At 31.2% G+C, this 19,499-nt stretch overlaps 2 protein-coding genes across 3 annotated transcripts in view; both read left to right on the top strand.

Moving 5' to 3' along the window:
• LOC119634874 (headcase protein-like) overlaps positions 1-18,273 on the top strand; it is a 147,304-nt gene extending 129,031 nt beyond the window's left edge. The window contains exons 3-6 of one of the 2 annotated variants that reach the window (XM_038029284.1): positions 14,211-14,399; positions 16,593-16,681; positions 16,795-16,906; positions 17,041-18,273. In XM_038029284.1, coding sequence (XP_037885212.1) covers positions 14,211-14,399; positions 16,593-16,681; positions 16,795-16,906; positions 17,041-17,214 — 564 coding nt within the window. In that variant the 3' untranslated portion in view covers positions 17,215-18,273. The remainder of the gene's footprint in view (positions 1-14,210; positions 14,400-16,592; positions 16,682-16,794; positions 16,907-17,040) is intronic. The other variant, XM_038029285.1, reaches the window with a different exon arrangement.
• LOC119634875 (5'-AMP-activated serine/threonine-protein kinase catalytic subunit alpha-like) lies at positions 17,388-19,220 on the top strand. Its single transcript, XM_038029286.1, has 2 exons — positions 17,388-17,466; positions 18,269-19,220. The coding sequence occupies exon 2, from the start codon at positions 18,337-18,339 to the stop codon at positions 19,150-19,152; it is 816 nt and encodes a 271-aa protein (XP_037885214.1). The 5' UTR covers positions 17,388-17,466; positions 18,269-18,336; the 3' UTR covers positions 19,153-19,220.
• Positions 19,221-19,499: the final 279 nt, after the last annotated feature.

A 19,499-nucleotide genomic window follows, 5' to 3' on the forward strand; every position in this document is an offset into this window, starting at 1 on the left:
CTCCAGACAGTCGGTTAATGAAAATGTCAAAAATAAACAAGAAATTAAAATTGTTCGTTCACGTAAAATAATGACAAAAACTCGCGAAACTTTAGGATTTTTGTTGTGTATTTAAAACGAAACGAAACTGAAAGTAAGAAAAAAAACAAAACAAAAAGCACTGACGGCAAGACAACCGCATCGCAACTAATAAAGTTTTAGTCGATCTTTTTTTTTTTGTTTTTTTTTTTGGTATTAAATAGCTAATGGAAAAGTTATTTGAAGGGAGGTGTAATACGTTATAAAGCGTTCACTACTTTTATATGTTTAAAGTTTTGTACAAAGCGAAATCCCATTGTCTATAATAATGCCAAGCAACCACTAATCGCTTTTTTGTAGCGTTGATTAAAATGATTCTATAAAATGTTCAAAGGCGCGCGCGCACACACTTACACTTGCTGCTCATAAGTTTATAAACTTAAGTTGAAATTTATTTCATTTATATTTTCTGTCCTTTTTACTCTTTAAATTGTAGATTGAGATAAACACTTGCATGAATTTTATGTTAATTATTGTCTGTACATAAATTCCTTTTTTTTTTTTTTTTTTTTTTTAAATAAATTTTTTATTTTTGTGAACGAATGGTGCGTGTGTGTGTGTGTGTGTGTGTGGTATGGTTATAGATACGTAGGTGTTATAATATCGTGCAAATGCTAATAAGTGTTTATTATTAGTCTGCATTATCCCTGACTGGTGAATATGTCTTTTGTGTTAATGAAAAATTCTACGTTGTTGTTAGTAATATGTGCACATGCTTACAAGATTCATAATACTAATTAGACGCTGACTAGCAGCATGCGGTTATAGGGGTTTTGTGCTCGCACATGTTATGAAAAGTGGAATTTTTTTCTTTACTTTTTGTCTTTTTTTTCTTCTTTTTCTTTTATTTTTGAAAAACGCGTAAACGGAAATTATGCGTTGTTATGCTTTTCAATTTGAAAAAATATTTGCATTAAAAATTTTTTTCATTCAAATATTGAATAAAATTTAATAAATTAAATTAGCACTAAAAGAAATAATGTTGGTAAACTTTTACAATGAGATCTATTTCCTCCTTATGGCATAGGAGCCACCTTTTCGCTACACCGCTAGACCATAGAGTTTAGAGCATTTCACTTAATAGGGTTTTTCATATAGCGACCTTCTAAAGGAAAGCATTTTACAAAAAAACGGTCAAAATAATCGTCCGATCCAAGCCATTTTCAATTGCGTTCGTCCTTAGGTCACGTCAGTGTTTCACAAAATTTCATAAAAATATCTGAACAACTGTGAGCTCTACGTTGAACACAAGAACACAAAGCGGAAAGATGGACAGACAAGGTTATATTCTATTTCATTTTTTGCTTTTGAAAGCGCAGAGTTCAGCTCAGTTTATGTTGCGCCATAGATATGCTCCTCGATCAATTCGGCTCATTTTCAATTCTAAAGAAGAGCTTCCAATACTTTTGCTGAAATTGAAGGAATCAATGTATGTTTATTGTTTTACGATTAAGAAAATGTTTACCACAGGCATTAGAATTTGATATTAATCAACTAGATATATATATATATATATATATATATATATATATCGTATCTATAGAGTCCATCCTTCGATGATGGTTGTAAAAGATATGCACTATGTTTCCTTGGTGTTTTTATGCAACATTTTTCTCATACGCAAAATTTTTTTTTAAATTGTTGGACGTAGGGAGATGTCATTCTAGGCATCATTCATCATTTTTCCGCATTTGCTTATAAGGCTATTTCAATAGTACTTACAATTGCTTTGTTTCTCTTTGCTTTCTTGAGAGGAATTTATTAAATAATTATACTTCTTTGTCTACTTGGGTCTCGATTTGTTGTTTATTCAATTTTATGAAAAATCGTTTTTTAACCATCGGAGAATTAACTTAAATGGAGTAAATTACGCTATTAAGAAATAAAAGATATCGTAGAATTGAGTGCTGCAATTATGTACTTGTTCCCTTTGTCATGCTGTGCATATTACAAAGCAAGTGTTTACATTTTGCAATTCTCATAAGATTTTCTAAATATTCACTCAGAAGTGGAATTATATTAAATTTGTCACTCTGTTTGCAAACTTGCGGTTACGTGTGCTTGTTCCACGACCGAAATATCTACTTTCATAATGCATACATGGTATCTGGTATCGGAACCATGGCTGATTAAAAATTAAATTTTCCAAATACTTGTCACGAATTCTAGAGAAAAAGCAAAAAATGAATAAAAAATAAGTCGATGCCTAGGGAAATTTCCTTCTAAGGCCCCGTTATTTTTTTTTTTTCGATGTATAAGGAAGATTACCTCTAACACTTAGGTTGTGAAATGTTTCTATTAGTTTTTATGAAGATCCTTAAAGCTGAACTACAGCAAACTTACTATTATCAACCCAAAGAACATAACATAATGCGCGAAATACTGTATGTGTAAAGAAAGAGGGAAAGAGAAGAAAAAGACATAAACACGACTCTCTAAACAAATCATGATTTCGATACAAGCACGTTGTATGGATGATAGAAGTATGAAGGCATACATAAGTGCATGAGTATTGTACTGTACGCTTCTACAGTGCTAGCATTTCCTTTATTATCATTTTGTTGATAGTAATGTCTAGAGGATTAAATTCAAATCAAAGCAATGAACTCAACAAATCTAAGGTAATTTGTAGTTATAGTTTCACTTTTTTTTTTTTATGACATTTTTTTTCTTAAGAACTTACATGTTAAAATTATTGAGCTTTTTATTGTTTAAAAGAAAAGAAAAGAAAAAAAAAAAACTACCACTACTACTACTACGGTTTTTATATTCCTCAAGTTGCATCGTCAATAGCTTAACTTACAGATGTTTCCGACAACAAATAGAGGGAACTAAACTGAAGTCATTTGTTTATTACACTTTTGAGTTAGGTAAGAATTTGACCGCCTATGATCTTTTTACGACTTGTTTTCTATGCTCTTTTAATAGATTCATGGCTTGGTTTATTTGAAATAAAAAAGAATTCCGGCAATTAAAAGTATTAAGTTTTTATTTTAAGCTTGTCAGACATTTCTAGTGTTGCATAACAAAAATGTACTTAAAAAAAAAAAAAATTATCTGTGAAAGGATTCCTTTTGCTCTTGTTTTTTACTTTTTAATAAATAATGGCTGTCTGCGGCGGTTTTTTTCTTTTTTTTTTTTTTTTTTTTTTTTCAGTAAAAAAACTTGAACTTTAAGTGGTTTTGTGTATGATGGTAAGTTGGAAAGAGTAAAGATGGAAATGATAGCGAAAAGAAGGTCTGTTGTTTAAAAATTTATTGTTGCTTATTATTTTTTTTTTTTTTTTTATTATAATATTAATTAAAAAATACTTATTACAAAAGCAAAGTCGTCTGTCTGCTCTATGTTCCTTCTTCGTTCGGTCGTTTTTCATAATTCCAGCTTAAAACTCAATTTATTTCCTTTTGTTTTTTAAACAGCCCCCTAAAGCTATGCTCTAATTGTTTTATTAAGTTTTCGCTACAAAGTATGCTTTGTTGTATATGAAAATAATTTTTTTTTTTTTTCGTTCCCATTCTCCGATCTTGAAAGGTCATCATTTCATATGTTCTCAAGGCTAATCGTAAAATGATTAATGCTTTCACACAAAAATGTAACATTAAGAGAAGCAACAACCTTGGGAAAGAAAAAAAAAAAAAACTTTCTTATTTAATGCTACAAATTTGTTACATTTTCGTTAAACAAATGGATTTTTCCGAGCACTTTATCATCACGCTGTCGAAAAAATAAGATAATCCAAAGATATCAGACATAGTAAAGAAATTCTGCATAGAAAATCAAGTTTTATTTAAATTTATTTATTTATTTCTTTATTTATTTATTTAAACACGAGCAATAATAAATTATTGGAATAGACAACATCTCATTTTTGTCTAGTCATGGTTTTGTGTTTATTTATGCTATTTGTTTTTCTTTCGTATACGATATTTTTTTAAAGACAACCACTCTGAATGACTGCTGTTTTTGTCAGCAGCATATAAATGTGTATATAAAAATCAAATATTATAAGCATAGTTAATGAAATATTCACAATTTGAGGAGTGACATTTTAAGCTTATAACAAAAACAAAAAAAAACAAAAATTGGACTAAAAACAAGCAAAAACAGTATAGTAAGGTATCGCCCACAATTCAATACTCTACATCAGGACTTTTCGAAATTAGGCGTTTTATGAGAAATGATCGAAGAGACGATCCGATCCAAAGCGTATCTCAAATAAGTTTAAATCGATTCAGAAAGTGATTCTTAATCGATCAGTATAACAAAATGGTGGCCTATGTCAAGTCCTACTCCGTGTTGCGTACATCCGCACCAACTCGATTTTCCCCATATACCTCAAACGGTGTAGAGTATAATGAACAGTTTGTTGTTAAAGTATTGTTGTGCCTGCTGGCTTTTAAGTATATGTGGCAGTAAATTTATGTTGCTTTCCTTATGTGCGTACATTTATTTCCTCAAGAGTTCAGAAACTTTTAATAAAGTTTAAGTAATAAGACCATTTAGATCTGGCTTATGTACAACTATGTGAAGTGTAATAATCACTAAGACTTGTTAATCTTCATATAAAATTAATAGTGATGTTCTTTAAAAAGAAACTAAACTATGTGTCATAGTCGCGTATTCTATAATTTCTGTAAGGAATTTCATCAATCACCAATTCAAAGCATGACGTAACATTAAAAAGTAACATTAGATCTTAGGCGAGACAGTATTCAGGCGGCTTCTGCGATATCTGCCAGAAAAGTCATTCCAGTAATAATTCCACAGATGGTTTCTCCAAGCGAGATGTGATTTTAAATTAAAATCATGCATTAAAAAGTGATTTCTAACCGCAATCATAAACTTATTCGAAACTGTATACCAATATCCCTCGCAAGTCGCTCCTATTAGATCTCCCAAACTTGTGTGTAGCATAGACCGGAAACTTTCATAAGTTTTCACTTAAAACGGGCCGCTAACTTCTAAATAAATTCTTGTGTCTTACAAAAGTTATTAAAAGTTTGCGAAGATGCCTACAAAACCCCCGAGGACTTGAGATACATCCACTTTTTATTCTACCAAGCGATTCAGAACCATTTTCTAAGCTTGTCTGTTTTGACACAAGGATGAGCGTTATGGAAAATGGTTCGCCTTGGACCGCTTTTGCGACATCTTTCCTTATAACGTCCTATTTTGAAAAGTCGTTATATGAATAAGTAAAGTAACGTGATGTAGGGTATATGGTTGTATGTTATGATGGCAAGCTATAATATTTTTCATTTGTTTTTAATTTAATTTAAGCAAGTATTTTCTTTTTAATTTTTATTATTAATAATTTGGCCAGAGAAATAAATTCTGAGACTAAAGTGTTAAAACCCTAGCACGCATCTAAGGTTATCGGCTTTATTGCAAATTCTACCGCAATCGGGATTTGAACCCACGACCACTGAGTTTTTAGTTAAGATCCTTCGCCTACTTGGCCTCTTAGGTGGATATTTTTAATTTTGAATATTTTTTCTTATGTATTTTTTAAAAAGGAAAACTTTTAAATTCTTCTATATTTTTTAATTAAGTTATTGAACAACAACAACCAGAAAAAAAAAAGTTTATTTAAAAAAAAAAAGAAACATTTATACAAACTTTACATGTAGAACTAGAAAAGTTTGTTACGCAAAGAGCAGGTAGAAAATTTTATAGAATTTTATTAAAATTGGAAATTTTATTTGTAACGTAAGCAAAACGTGATGAATTGCGAAGGAACACATCTTTCTTGAGTGTAAAACCCTGCGATGCGCATAGTCCTGTGAATATGCACGAAATGGTGTGTAAAAGACTATTACCTATCAATACTAGAAAAACAATAAAAGTTGTTCAGCACTTTTCAAAAATAATATATACATATATAAAGAAAAAAAATAAATAAATAAATAAAAATAAATAGTATTCACAAAGTATTGGTTTACTAGGTACGTTTTCGTGTATACGTATTGAGGTAATTTTATTATAGATTAAGTGGCTTCTGTCTAGACTTGTTGTTATGGTATGATATGGTGTTGTTCAAATTTGTTTTGTTTTTATTTTCTTTTTGTTTTTTTGAATATTTTTATGATATCCTTAAAGTTTTCTTCTTGCAATTAAATAATACAAAAATTTGCAAACTCTGTATTTTGTTCAGACACGTTTAAATTGTGAATTTTCTTGTTATCTCAATATTATCCTGATATATATATGTATATATATGTGTGTGTGTGTATGCGTTAGGGTTCACATGTGTCTGCTGTGCTTTTAATGTATGTTAATATTTATAATCGTCTGCTAAAGTTGTCTTTTTATTTGTTTTCTTCTTCTTTTACTGTACGTTATGCATATGAAAATCATGTCTAAGTATGTGTGAACGACCACAAATGTGTGCTTAAAAATACATTTTGCTAAATATAAAAAAAAAAAGAAAACACAACAACAGAAAGACACATCCAAACAAAAGTATGTGTGAATATAAAATGCAAAAAAAAAAAAAAAAAAAAAAAATTCTCTTAAAATATTTATATGCATACGATACAGTTACTTATGCGAAATGTATGCAGCGGCATAAAAACTTGTTGTTTCTTAAATTTCTGGAAGGTTAACATACTTTAAGGGTCTCTCTAAAAACTTTTTCTTTACTCTTACTTGCACTGTGTGAGAAAACAAAGCATTTTTAATTAAAAATTATTCATTTAAATTTGGTTAAATAAATTTTGAATGAATTACGAGAAGAAGGCGGCACAAGTTGAAAAAGCACTTAAGAACTTCTTTTTTTTTTTCTTTTTTTTTTTTTGCTTTTAGCCTTTATTTAACTTCTTAGGCTGAGTGAAGAAAAATCATTGCAACTCACTCACTCACTCTTCCTGTAACGAAATTTTAATGAATTCGTTGAGTAAACTAAAAGAAAAATGCTCACCCTTTTCTTTTTTACTTAAATTAAATGACAAACAAATACATTTTATTTACCATCATCATCATCGTCATCAAACTAAAACATGTGTGTGCCTCTGTACGTTTGCACGGATACATATTTCCGTGTGTTGTCTAGAGACAATAGTAGTAAACACATTAAATTAAATTGCTTTTCAATTTTCTGGAATCAACACGCATTACTAAAATTGCTCTCAACCACTGTTGCGTTGTCAAAATCTAAAATTTATTACAATCATTCTATTATGGACGATGTTGTTAATATTATTTACACATATATATATATATATATATATATAAGTATGTATATAAACCTCTGTCTATACATTGTATACATATATTTGAATGTGTTATTGTTTTGTTTTAATTTTAATGTTCAGCCGCCATCCATTAAAATGTATTTTCCCCGTATTTTTGCTTATTTTTCATGCAGCCAAGTAACAATGGATTTATTACAGCCATCAAAAGCAATAAATTGCTTCTTTTTTTTTTTTCTTTCATTTATTTATTTTTATTTATTTATTTATTTTTTTTTTTTTTGTACAACGAATAACAAAGATTTTGACAGTTAATTTTATACATTAGAAACAAAAAAAAAAAAAAAAAAACAACTTAGCGAAAGACAAGTAATAAGACATGATTAAATGAACATATATTCCTCCATAATTTTAATAAGCTTTTGTTATTGTTACCCCACCCTTTTGTTTGTAATCAATCGTTAATAGGAGTCGAAATTGATCCGCAGTACGCTCCTTTCGGAGTTTGTTTCTCGCATGCCCCTCTGTATATCTCATGTAAAAATGCTTTATGCTGTTTTTTTTTTTTGAAAAACTTATGATTTATGACAAGCCAGGGTACAATTTTTTTTTTTGGCCAATTACAAATAAAATATCTTTGAGATGTGAATGCTAAATGCCTAATATATGTAATTCCGATTCCCATACTTACTTTTCATCCTCAAGCATAACTGTGACAATTGATTCGTAGACAATATCTTCTTTCCGTCTCGTCAAGTGCTCTATGCTTTATCACATGCGAAAATTATAAGACATTGAAACTAATTTTATGCTTATAGTGAACGTATATAGGTCCAAAGTGAGTGACGGGTATATGGAAAAAAAAATACTACGTTCATCTTACAGCTGTGAAAAGAATATCAGAAGAGAAGGGAAACTAAGCGAAACAGTAAAGAATAATTGCGACCACCCTGCTATGTAAAGAATATTTATTATAAATCTTATTATTAATTTAGCCAAGGAAATAAATTCTAAGACTAAAGTCCTACAACACTAGCATTTAAGACAATCGGCTCTAGTGAAGGCTCCGTCGCACTTAAGATTTGAACCTACCACCATTGTGTTATTAATCGAGATCCTCCGCTTACTCGGCCACTGAGGCCGAGAAGTAGGCATCAAAAATCTGATGAAGCATGTCGTCCATCTATACGTTCCCCTATCTGCTGCTCCTTTGAAAAACGTTCATGAACTCAAATATTGGTCTATATATAAAGGAATTGAAAGGGTGAAAAAATACGCCCACGATAATCGGAAAACCTATAAAATATAGTTTATCTCAGAAGAATTGTTACAGACATTTTTCAGTTTCTACTAGAAAACAGTGTAGAAATGACTAATTAAAGAGCCCGTCTATCGTTTATTTCAAGCACATTTTATTAATGACGCACACACGCACACACACACACACACGCGCGCAAAAATTCAGCCACATAATGGAAACGTTTTTACTATAATCAAACTTTCAACTAAACGAAGATAATTTGAAATTTATGCAGAGCGTGATCTATTCTTACCCCTTAACGAGTAATTTTCTCCATATATCGAGATTGTTTTCGATTACTCATCATTATCTTTAAATACTTGGCAATATTTTGCATTTGCAAAATTCAATTTAATTAAAGCCCGTATATGTATAGATGTGAAAAACATGAAGTAGGCGTTCGAGTTCATTTCTTTTAGAAAGCTTAAAAGATAATGGCAAAGAAAAACCTTTACGAACACAATTGTCACACATTTTCCTCATACATATACAAAAACAACTTGAGATTAAAATGTTGCAGAATAAATTAAAGGTTTTAAACAAACATAAATATATTATATATATATATATACATATATATATATATATATATAAATGTAAGCATATATGTGTTTGCTTTTCTATCTATCTTTCTACCTACCTACCTACCTATCTACCTACCTATTTACCTACCTACATACATGCGTACATACATATGCGATTATATAAAAGACTTAAACAAATTTTCTTTCCAACAAGAGTAACAGAAAAAAAAAAAACAAAAACACAAAAAATAAATAAATAAGTAAAATTTATGACTCTATCTATATCGGTAGATAGGTGGGCGTTGAAAATGAAATCGCATGGAACGAACGAATATGATATAGAGACTTAAAGTACTAAAGGAGGAAAATGTAATGAAGATATTTGTGTTGGCTGGCAAAGAAAGAAACTTAATATCATAGTTTCTTTCGTTTTATTGACAACAAAACGCCATAAGTAAAGGTGAGAAAATTGGACTGAAATGAAATGAAAGTTCAATTAAACGATACAATACGAGCGTGTAGCAGCGACCCTTTAAGCAGGATAAATTTAATAAAAGAAAATCACTTTTTGATTTTTTTACATTTTGTTGTACAATTCTCGAAGCGTATAAAAATCGATTAATTTGAACAAAGCGATAATGTAATGCAGTAGCCGTTCAAGCAGCATGCAAATGAAAGAAATTTTGATAAAGATTTATGAAAAAAAAAATTTTTTTTTTTTCCTTATAACAATAAATTTTTAATAATAATAATTTATTTAATATTGTCGCACATTGTTTACCGAAATTCTTTGAAAAACCTGCTGTTTACCATACGCACAGCAGGACAAATATGTTTCCATTAATCCGTCACTGTTGGTAAGCAAAAGCAAAGGCAAATGAAAAAATCAAATGTAAAAAACATATGGTGTTAACCAAAGATTTCCCGACATTTTCTGCTTCGACCCAAAGTCGATTTTTTTTGTGCTTTTTCGGAACCAAAAAGTCAGAAAGACTCTGGTTGGCTTGTTATTAATGCTAATCTTTTTTTTTGTTTTTTTTTCTTATTCGTAATTGCTATTGCTATGGCAATTACAATGAAAATGTGCGTTTGTGCTGCTGTCATTTTATAATGTGACCGGTTGTTGTCGTCGCTTAGAGGAGCTCACTCTTAAAATAATGAAATGAAATTTGCAACAAAACATACGCCACTCCGATGCTTGTTGTAAACATGTCACACAATGTTTTATTATATGAGACAAATACATTGTTGCTGCTACTACTCCTGTATGTATAAACACAAGAAAGAACACACAAAAACCTTATAATAATGTACATCTGCAAAACAAACAAACTGCAGCAAAATAATAAAAATTGAAAAAAATAAAAAGGAAATCTCTTGCACAAGCAAACAGCAAACATATCTGTTATACATTCTAAGCGTATTTAAAATGCAAAGGATTTTTCCTAATAAGGCAATGTTTGTATGCACGTTGTTCTTTATTGTCCTTTGCCTTGCAAAATCCTCATACTTTTAGATCTGAAATTGTAATAAAATCTTAACATCTTCTATTATTATTATACGTAAGCTTGGTTGGCCAACAATCTACAAAACCTAAAAACCGAAAAGATTTTTCATTCACAATAAGAATTCCTCTCTATACATATATACATATATATATATAGAGAGAGGAATATATATATATATATATATATATATATATATAAATGTGTGTGTGTGTGTGACTTCAAATCTCGCATAGTCAACATAAATCTCTTTTCATTCGCACTTAATTTAAATGCGGATCACAATTGCAACAAATATAACGAGAATCGTATGCTATTACAACTATTTTTTGTTTTTTTTTTTCGGCTGATAGGTAGCTTTAGAAATGTCGTTAAACAAGTGCTAGTTAAGCTCTTCGATATTGGCATGTCACGCGCAAAGATAAAAGAAAATACTTTTTTTTGGAAAAATACTAAAAATACTAGAATTCAATGAAATTCTATTTTCCATAGTGTTAATAAAGTTGTTTTGCAATATTTTAAATTCTTTATGGAATATTTGTCCATTATGATTAAATTTTGAAATGTACAAACATTCGATGTCAGAAAACAAATTCTCCAGATATATTTATTCAAGAAAAAACAAAAGAAAAAAAGCAAAAAAATATGGATCTCCAAGTTGTTCGTATCGTACCTTCCAGCATCAAAGATGTTAAAAGTCGTAAAAAAATTTGTTATCACTATTGTTAGTGTACAATATTTGTTATCGTAATGCATTCATTTTTCAAAACCCCTCACGATTGAACCGCACTTTTCTTTGACCCGAATTTGAATAGAAAACCTATCGAATCTTCGGTTAGTTTCCGCTCTTTTTATACCCAACATCACATAGGCCATGTTAAGTAAGCATCATTTCAAAACGATTTGAAGTGAATTCGCTTTTTATTAGAACGACATTCTGAACCGATTTAAGCTTGCCGCTCCGTCCGTCCGTCCTGTTTTCTTTTATTCATCCTACAATCCTCAAATTTTTGAGATGAAATCTGAATTGCATTGAAGTGTTCTGGCCTAAAGACCGAATGCTATTTAAAATGGTTTGAGTCACTTTTTCGACCACTTCCCATATAACATCTTATTTTGACAAGTGGTTACATGAGTACCTGTAGTGCAACTATTGTGCTTTTGTTCACCTTAGAGTAAGGAAAAAAACGCTAGCAGCTCTTTTTTAAAAATGCGAATTAGTCATCGAATCTAATCTCATCTGTAGTTGATTTCCGGCTATCTATAGGGCTAGCTGCCCCGAAGGAGGTTCTTCTAGCAAAGCGAAAATTCAAGCAGACACGAAGCATGTTTTTAGGTTATTATAAGAATATGTCCGCAATTGTGAATTGCCGAAGCAGATTTCTAAAGCATCTAATGGTGTGTTGTCAAGGGGTATTCCCGTAAATGTTTCGATATTTAATTTGTCAATATTAGTTGGATATAATGAAGGAACTAGGTGAGGAGGATTGTAGATGCTAATGATAGCATTGTAGATTCGTTTTCATAATTTTCACACATATATAGTAAAATGAGTTTCTAAACGTAAATTGTCCTACAAATTCTCTAAATACACAATGTGTACAGTAAAAAAAAAAAAAAATGTTGTTTTTTTAATTAATGTTTATGACAGTCCAACGATTTGAAGATTGTATTTTTAATTTGAATTTGTTGCCTTTTATTTTAATTGTTATTTTACCCGATTTTATTCGGTTATTTGCAAAAAAAAAAAAAAAAATGTTAAATGTGCAACGAGAAACAATCCCTAGCCGTGAAAGAAATAATAATTAGTGCACATATTTAACAAATTATTCAAGATATCAAAAACATAAAATTTTTTTGAAATTTTTTTTTAAACTGATACTTGATTACAAATTTCTACCTATCTCTGGTTTGTTGTTTACCTTATAAGTCTCTTTGAAATGTTGTTTTTTATTTTTCCTCATTTGGATAAAGTAAGACATTTATTTAATATTATTCTCATTTTATGGGCCCCGGCCCCCACCCCCCCCCCCCCCAAACGCTCGTCGCTTACCTAATAGATGGGGATATACTAATTCTATTATGTGTTTCGTAACAAAGGTATTTACATTGTAGCAGCAACGCATTGCAAATACAGAATCATCCTCTACGCGGCACTCGTATAGTATCAAAAAAAAAAAAAAAATGGGACAGGGAACTGACAGACTGACCGACTACCGATACCTACTGTCATAGCTTCTGAAAATTTTCGGAAATACAAAATTAATTTTATTTTTTTTTGCTTCAAATGCCTGGAAATGCTTCGGAGATAAGCAGATATGTAGTATACCTGCCTGCAGACTAGCGCAATATCTGCAATGCTATTGAATTTTGGGATTCTTCCTCGTCTTATATTTGTGAATGTTCTCATATTTACCTTCATTGACGTACGTACGTACGTACGTAGAAAATCAACAATTATTTAAGTGTTATTAAAAGTACATTAAACTTGAGGTTCAGGGACTTTTATTGAGATGTCTTTTTGTCTGATATATATATATATATATATATATATGAGACATGTGTAAGTGCAAATATAACGAAAGGTGTATACAAAGCACGTACGCGCTTGTCTGAGTATGTTCTTATTACCTTTTATTACATTATTTAATTGATGACACATTTGGTCGCAACGGAGCAATTGATTACAAACCAAACGTTTTTATTTCATCTACACCGCATCAAAACATGCTTTAGTCTGTTATAGAAAATCCAGTAAAAAGTCAATCATTAAATAATTCATTGTAATAAATACGTTACTACAAGTTAATCTAAGAAACTTATTTTTCTATTATTATCGCTTATATATTCGTCTGATATGAGAGAAATGTGAAAAAAATTTTCGTAGCCTTAAACGAGTTGCTGAATAAATTCCTTTAGTTTTTAAATAATTTGCTTTTTGACTTTGTTGCTTATAAACAATATTGATTATCGATTTGGGATTTTAATTTATGCCTTGAGTAACGGATTGGGTTAACAAAACAACCCTTACATGCAGGACAAATAAAATCCTTTACAAGTTTACTCATTTTCATCAAATATTTATACCCGGACTCCATATATTTGTATGCAATGTCAGCGCAGTAAACAAACTAAAGGAATTCCCTAATCACCTGAAGCATATATATATATATATATATATATATATATAGAGGTTTCAATGTGCGAATTCACTTTGACGTTGCTCTCGATATATAAATGCTTACATACATATGCATATATATATATATATAGAATGAAACCTCGTTTAGCTCGCACGTTCTTGTTTAATGCTTCATTTCTCTTCAAGTCTTCAGACATCACTAGAAGCGTAATATGTATAGCTACTATTGGAAATTCAGACGAAAGCCGAAACCCATAAAGAATTTACTAAATTTTCACTCTTGATATGATATGAACTCATATGTGTAATATATAAGTGTGTGTGTGCAAAGAAAATATTTTTAATTCGTTTACTCTTGTTCCTTTGGAGTTTGTTTACACTAAGGTATGATTATTTCCATCAAATTTTGTGCTTTTTTTTTTTTTTTTTTTTTTTTTTTTGATGAACTTATTTCTCTATTTAATTTTGTAGATTGAAGACGAAGGCAATCATGGCAATGATGAAACCCGGCTGTTCATATTATCATCTTTAGCTCAGTCCCAGAAAAGCCGCGTCGCATGCATTATATGTGAAGAACCAATGCTGGTCTTCGATCGCTATCCCTTGGTCGATGGTTCATTCTTCTTGAGTCCTAAACAGCATTCGCCAGATTGCATTGAGGTAAGTTGATATATATACACACATACACACACCACTCTTTCTAGCAAACTTTCTCGAACTTTTTTTTCCTCTATTTTACCTGACGCGATGATTAATACACATCGTTTTCCACTGACATGATTAAGCTTTTATAATTTATATAAAATGTGTCTTCTTTCGGAAACTTTATCTGAAAATGTATTGTATCACGCGTCTACACGCTTTCGTAAACGTGGAGAACTCCTTGCCCCTTTGCATGCATGAAAATGCGTTTAAATTTCTTGGGCCTGATAAAAAGCAACAACATAACCAACCGGCTTTAAGTATATAATGTGCTTAAAGATGAAAAGTTATTTTCTCTTTCGAAATTTGTAGGCGTTGTTTTGCGAAATTGTGTGTTGGCAAGGCCCATAAACTTGGAGTTATGTGTCACACAATATATTCAAGATGAACTGCAGCAGCAGCAGCAGCAGCAACAGCAACAGCAGCAGCAGCCAGAGAACGCTTTTTCCTATGCCTGTGAAATTTGCAGTTGCATTATTTTAAATTAAAATATCCCCCTCCCCCCCCCCGGTTTTCCTTTCGCGCATTCATTTCTCCGCTTGGCTGGTTGCATGCATAAATTTTAGTTTTCCTGGATAAAACAATAAAGTATAATACGTTCAACTTTGCTTTATACTCATTTTGGATGTCTACGTTGAGCTTACTCTGGTGCTGTAAAGATTGTAAATATTCTTTTCTTTTTTTTTTCGTTTTTTGTTTTTAAATTCCTTTTAAATTTTTTCTTTTTCCCTTGAATGCAATTTTTCATGATTTGTCTCGCCGCCTTCATTTGAAATGTTTGTTGTTTTTAACCTTAATCCAAATTTTTTTTTTTTTTTTTTTTTCAAAGAAAAAACATTTCGTTAACTCCTAGATGTACACACATGTACACAAAGATACAGCATTTTTCCTAGAAATAAATTGGAATTTTCCTAATTTATAAGAAATAATATTCGTTTGCCGGAATAATAATAATTCAGTACTTACACCCTACGATGACTTGTGATAAATTTGTATTTACTTTGTATGGTTGTGTGCTTTACCTAGCAGAACTTAACATAGATTGATCCCAGCTTCATAGTCACACTCTAAATCCATTTAATGACTTCTTTTGCTCTCTCCGTTTTTCTATGTGACACTTGGCCATGAACTTTTCTTTGTCGCTTTTGCTTCAACTATCTGGTTTGCAAATTTTGCATCATTAATCATCGTAGCCATAGGGCTAAAAGTACTCAACAGTTAATTTCTCGAAGCTTCAGCTGATATATCTTGACACATCATTCAATAATCTTGCGATCTGACATATATATGACAATTCTGTTAGCAGATCCATATGATTTCTGGACATAGTACCAGTCTTCAAACAATACTTGTCAAAATTTCATGACATTCTGACGATAAGTTTACAAGTGACCCTTTTGGAGTCCTCAAAATAATGGATAAAAAACAATTTCCTTTGTTGCTTAAGGATTGTTTTTAAATATTGACTTGATAAGCATTATGAGGACTCGGCATGAAGAAAACCAACTGTTATTGATTGATATGGTGAATTTTACACGGGTTCGTAGAAACGCCGACGAAAACCGGTGAACACTCTGGTCGTCCAAAATCGGCAGTTGCACGGGGAAACATAGAATAAGTCTACAAAGCAGCCTTGGAAGACCGTAAAGTAAAGTTACATGAGGTGGCTCAACCCTTGAAGATATCGGAAGGGAGTGTACTTAGTATTTTTGTGTGACCATTTGTCGCTGAGAAAACTCTACTAGCCTTTCTCTACTTTTGATGATGCTTGGTGCGATTTAGGCGACAGAAAATGAATTTTTTCATGCGTTATGTGACATTAGATGAAACGTGAGTTCATCTCTACATTCCAAAATTAAATCGGTAAAGAGGCGAATGGACAGGAACTGACGAAATCTCTCCAAGGCGATCAGAAAAGCAGTGTCACTTAAAGAGTTATATAATTTGTTAACTAACCGTCGGAATGTCATGAAATTCTAATAAAATTCGTCTGAAAGTCACTCAACTCTGTCGCCCTGTATGTGCCAGATGGGAGATTTGCTTACTGCTACGATATATGAACCTATTCTTAGCGCACTCTTTTTTTTTCTTCCTTTGATAAATTTTTTGGGTGAAAAATAAACCAATTATATAAACTTTCTTACCTTACAGGTCAAATATGAAGGTCGCGCCATGTTTTTGACTTGCGTTTGCATGCGCTGCTTAGATGGTACTTCAACGAGTCGCAACATCAGCTGTCGGTAGGTTCCAATGATATTCTCGAAGATTTTTTGTAATCTTTTCAAAAATAAGATAAGAGAGTTTTTTTTTTTATTTATTTTTTCTAAACAAATATCTCTGTCTATATTTTCAGTTTCTGTGGGGAAAAGTGGGACGGTTCAAATCTAGTCTTAGGCACAATGTATGCCTATGATATATTTGCGGCAATGCCCTGTTGTATTGAACGTATTAAGGTAATCTATCAGGTGTGGTAAAAACTTTTTCAATCAAAAGCTTCTTAATCTTAAAAGCTTAAAAGATTATTTCTAAAATTAATTTGATTCGAATTTTCCATTCTCTTCTTTGTTTGTTTGTTTTTTTTTTTTTTTCATTTATTTAGTGCAATAAATGTTTCAAATTATTGCTGCATCCACAACAACGTTTAAATTTTTACAGTGACTACTCGCACTGTGTCACTTGTCCCTTCTGTGCCACTCAGGATACGCATTTTGTTAAACCTCTTAACTATTGCTATATTAAGAGCTTACCGGGACGCTTGCCTGCCATCGCATAACATGAGGCTTCGTTGGAGTTGCCATCCTCTACCACCAACAAAATACAAACAGCGATTTCAATTGCTGGTGTGGCACCTCCAACGAATCCTATTGAAGTTACTGCTTCTATAAAGAAACCGAATAAAAAGATTGTTTTATATAATCCAAGTGTTGATTATACGGCACCATTGCAGCAACAAATCAATGCCGATTTAATCGGTTCGCATCCACATGTCCAACAGTATGTACAACAACAGCAACAACAATCACAGGTAAGACAAACATCTTCTAATGTTAACAACACCACCACCACCACCAACAACAACAACAACAACAGCAACAACAATAATAATAATAATAATATAAGAAGCATTCATTCATCATACAATATGAATGCATTAGCAGCAGCAGCCGCAGCAGCAGCAGCCACAACCATAACCACCAACACCACGACCACCAACAATAGTAACAATAGTTTAGCTTTAAAGTTAAGTGAACAACAACACTCTAATAACAATAATAATAATAATAATAATAACAACCATATTCAAGCAACAGTTCTTAACTCAGCAACAAACAATAGTAAATTTAATAATAATAATAATAATAATAGTAATGCTACTACTATCACTAATACAAATGCAACAATCAATAATTATAAATTAATGGAATATAATGCAATGAAAGCCACTGCCAATTTGGATTTAATACGATCATCAATACAATCTCCACAACAGCAAAAGCAACAGCAACAGCAACAGAAGCTTATAGGTGGCGCTCCAATAGGTTTAATAGAAAATAATTTAAATTGTGTTGTGGTTAACAATAATAATAGTAACAGCAGCAACAATAACAGTATTAGTAATTTATTAAATAGCAATAATTTAAATACAATAACAAAATTGACACAATTACAAAATGCCAATAGCAATAACAGTATGTGGCCCGCAATGCAATTGCCAGCCACAGCAACTAGTAGCTCTGATATTGTCAATAATATGTATAACAATAACAAAATTAATGGCAAGAGTGGCAATATGATAACAGCATTTAATTTACCAACGGTAAATATAGATAATAATGGCAATTTGCAACAACAACAACAGCAGCAGCAACAACAACAACAACGCGCCACGGAAGCCATGATATCGTCATTATGGAGTTCGGTTGAATCATCCGCTTCGTCCAGCGGCTGTTCATCAGGTTCGGGTTCTCAACCCTCTTTAAGTCCCACCATGATGTCAAATAACTCAGCTCATAACTATGGTAGCAATAGTAAAGAATCTTTATGGTCTCAGCAAACATCCCCATCAACAAAAGCAGCAGCAACAACAACAACAACAACAACAAACACAATAAATGGTAGAGAGTGTAATAATATTTACGATGGTAACCAGCTCAGGAATTCTTTTTATATCGGCGCTAAAAATGCCAACAACATTATCAATAGCCACTTAAACACTAATCATAACAACTTAAGTAGCAATTACGAAAGTAATATTATTACTCCGGCCCAACAGCAAACGGTATGGACTTCTAACGCTACCGCTTCGATGGATGAAATTAATAAAATTAGCAATATATGGGATATACCACATCCTGCCAAGACCCAAGATTTATTTCCAGAAATTTGGAATAACTTGAACACTTATCAACAACAATCCTCGAATTCTCTAATAACTAATAATGTGGCAAGCACAAATCAAGCCGCCACCGCCACCGCCGCCGCCGCCGCCAATGTCACCACTAAAATGAATAATGAAAATATATCCGATATTAGCTCGAACAGTCCTTTGGATATATGGCGCAATCAGATAACAAACACATTCATAACGAGCAATAATCACTCTAATAATAATAATAATAATAATGCCAATGATAGCAATGGTGTTAAAAAACACCAAACAGGTACTTCGACCTGCATGCAATTATTTTCTGATGAATTTCTTTTCAAGTAATCGCAATTATCCTATAAAATAATCTAAACTTGTAGAAGTAGAACATTTTTTTATACAAATACCGAGTATTTACTTATAAAAAAAAAAAAAAAAAAAAAAAAATCAATTCTATTCTATTCCCTTCTCTTGATTGTATAACTAAACTAAATTATTTCAGATTAGAAAACTAAGAATGCATAAAATTAAACTTTATCTTTATTAAATATGTTTCACTTAGATCGAGTATATACATATATATATATATTTATATATATGTTTTGTTTTTTTATTAAATTGTTGAATACTTTTTCTTTTTTTCTTTCTTTTTTTTTTTTTTTTTTTTTAGTTTTTAATAGTTTTTATCTTTA

Source organism: Glossina fuscipes, unplaced genomic scaffold (assembly GCF_014805625.2).
Source record: "Glossina fuscipes isolate IAEA_lab_2018 unplaced genomic scaffold, Yale_Gfus_2 3, whole genome shotgun sequence".
Lineage (NCBI taxonomy): Eukaryota > Metazoa > Arthropoda > Insecta > Diptera > Glossinidae > Glossina > Glossina fuscipes.

Coding starts and splice junctions, on each gene's coding strand:
- LOC119634875 (XM_038029286.1), top strand. CDS start 18,337: ATGATATCGTCATTATGGAGTTCGGTTGAATCATCCGCTTCGTCCAGC.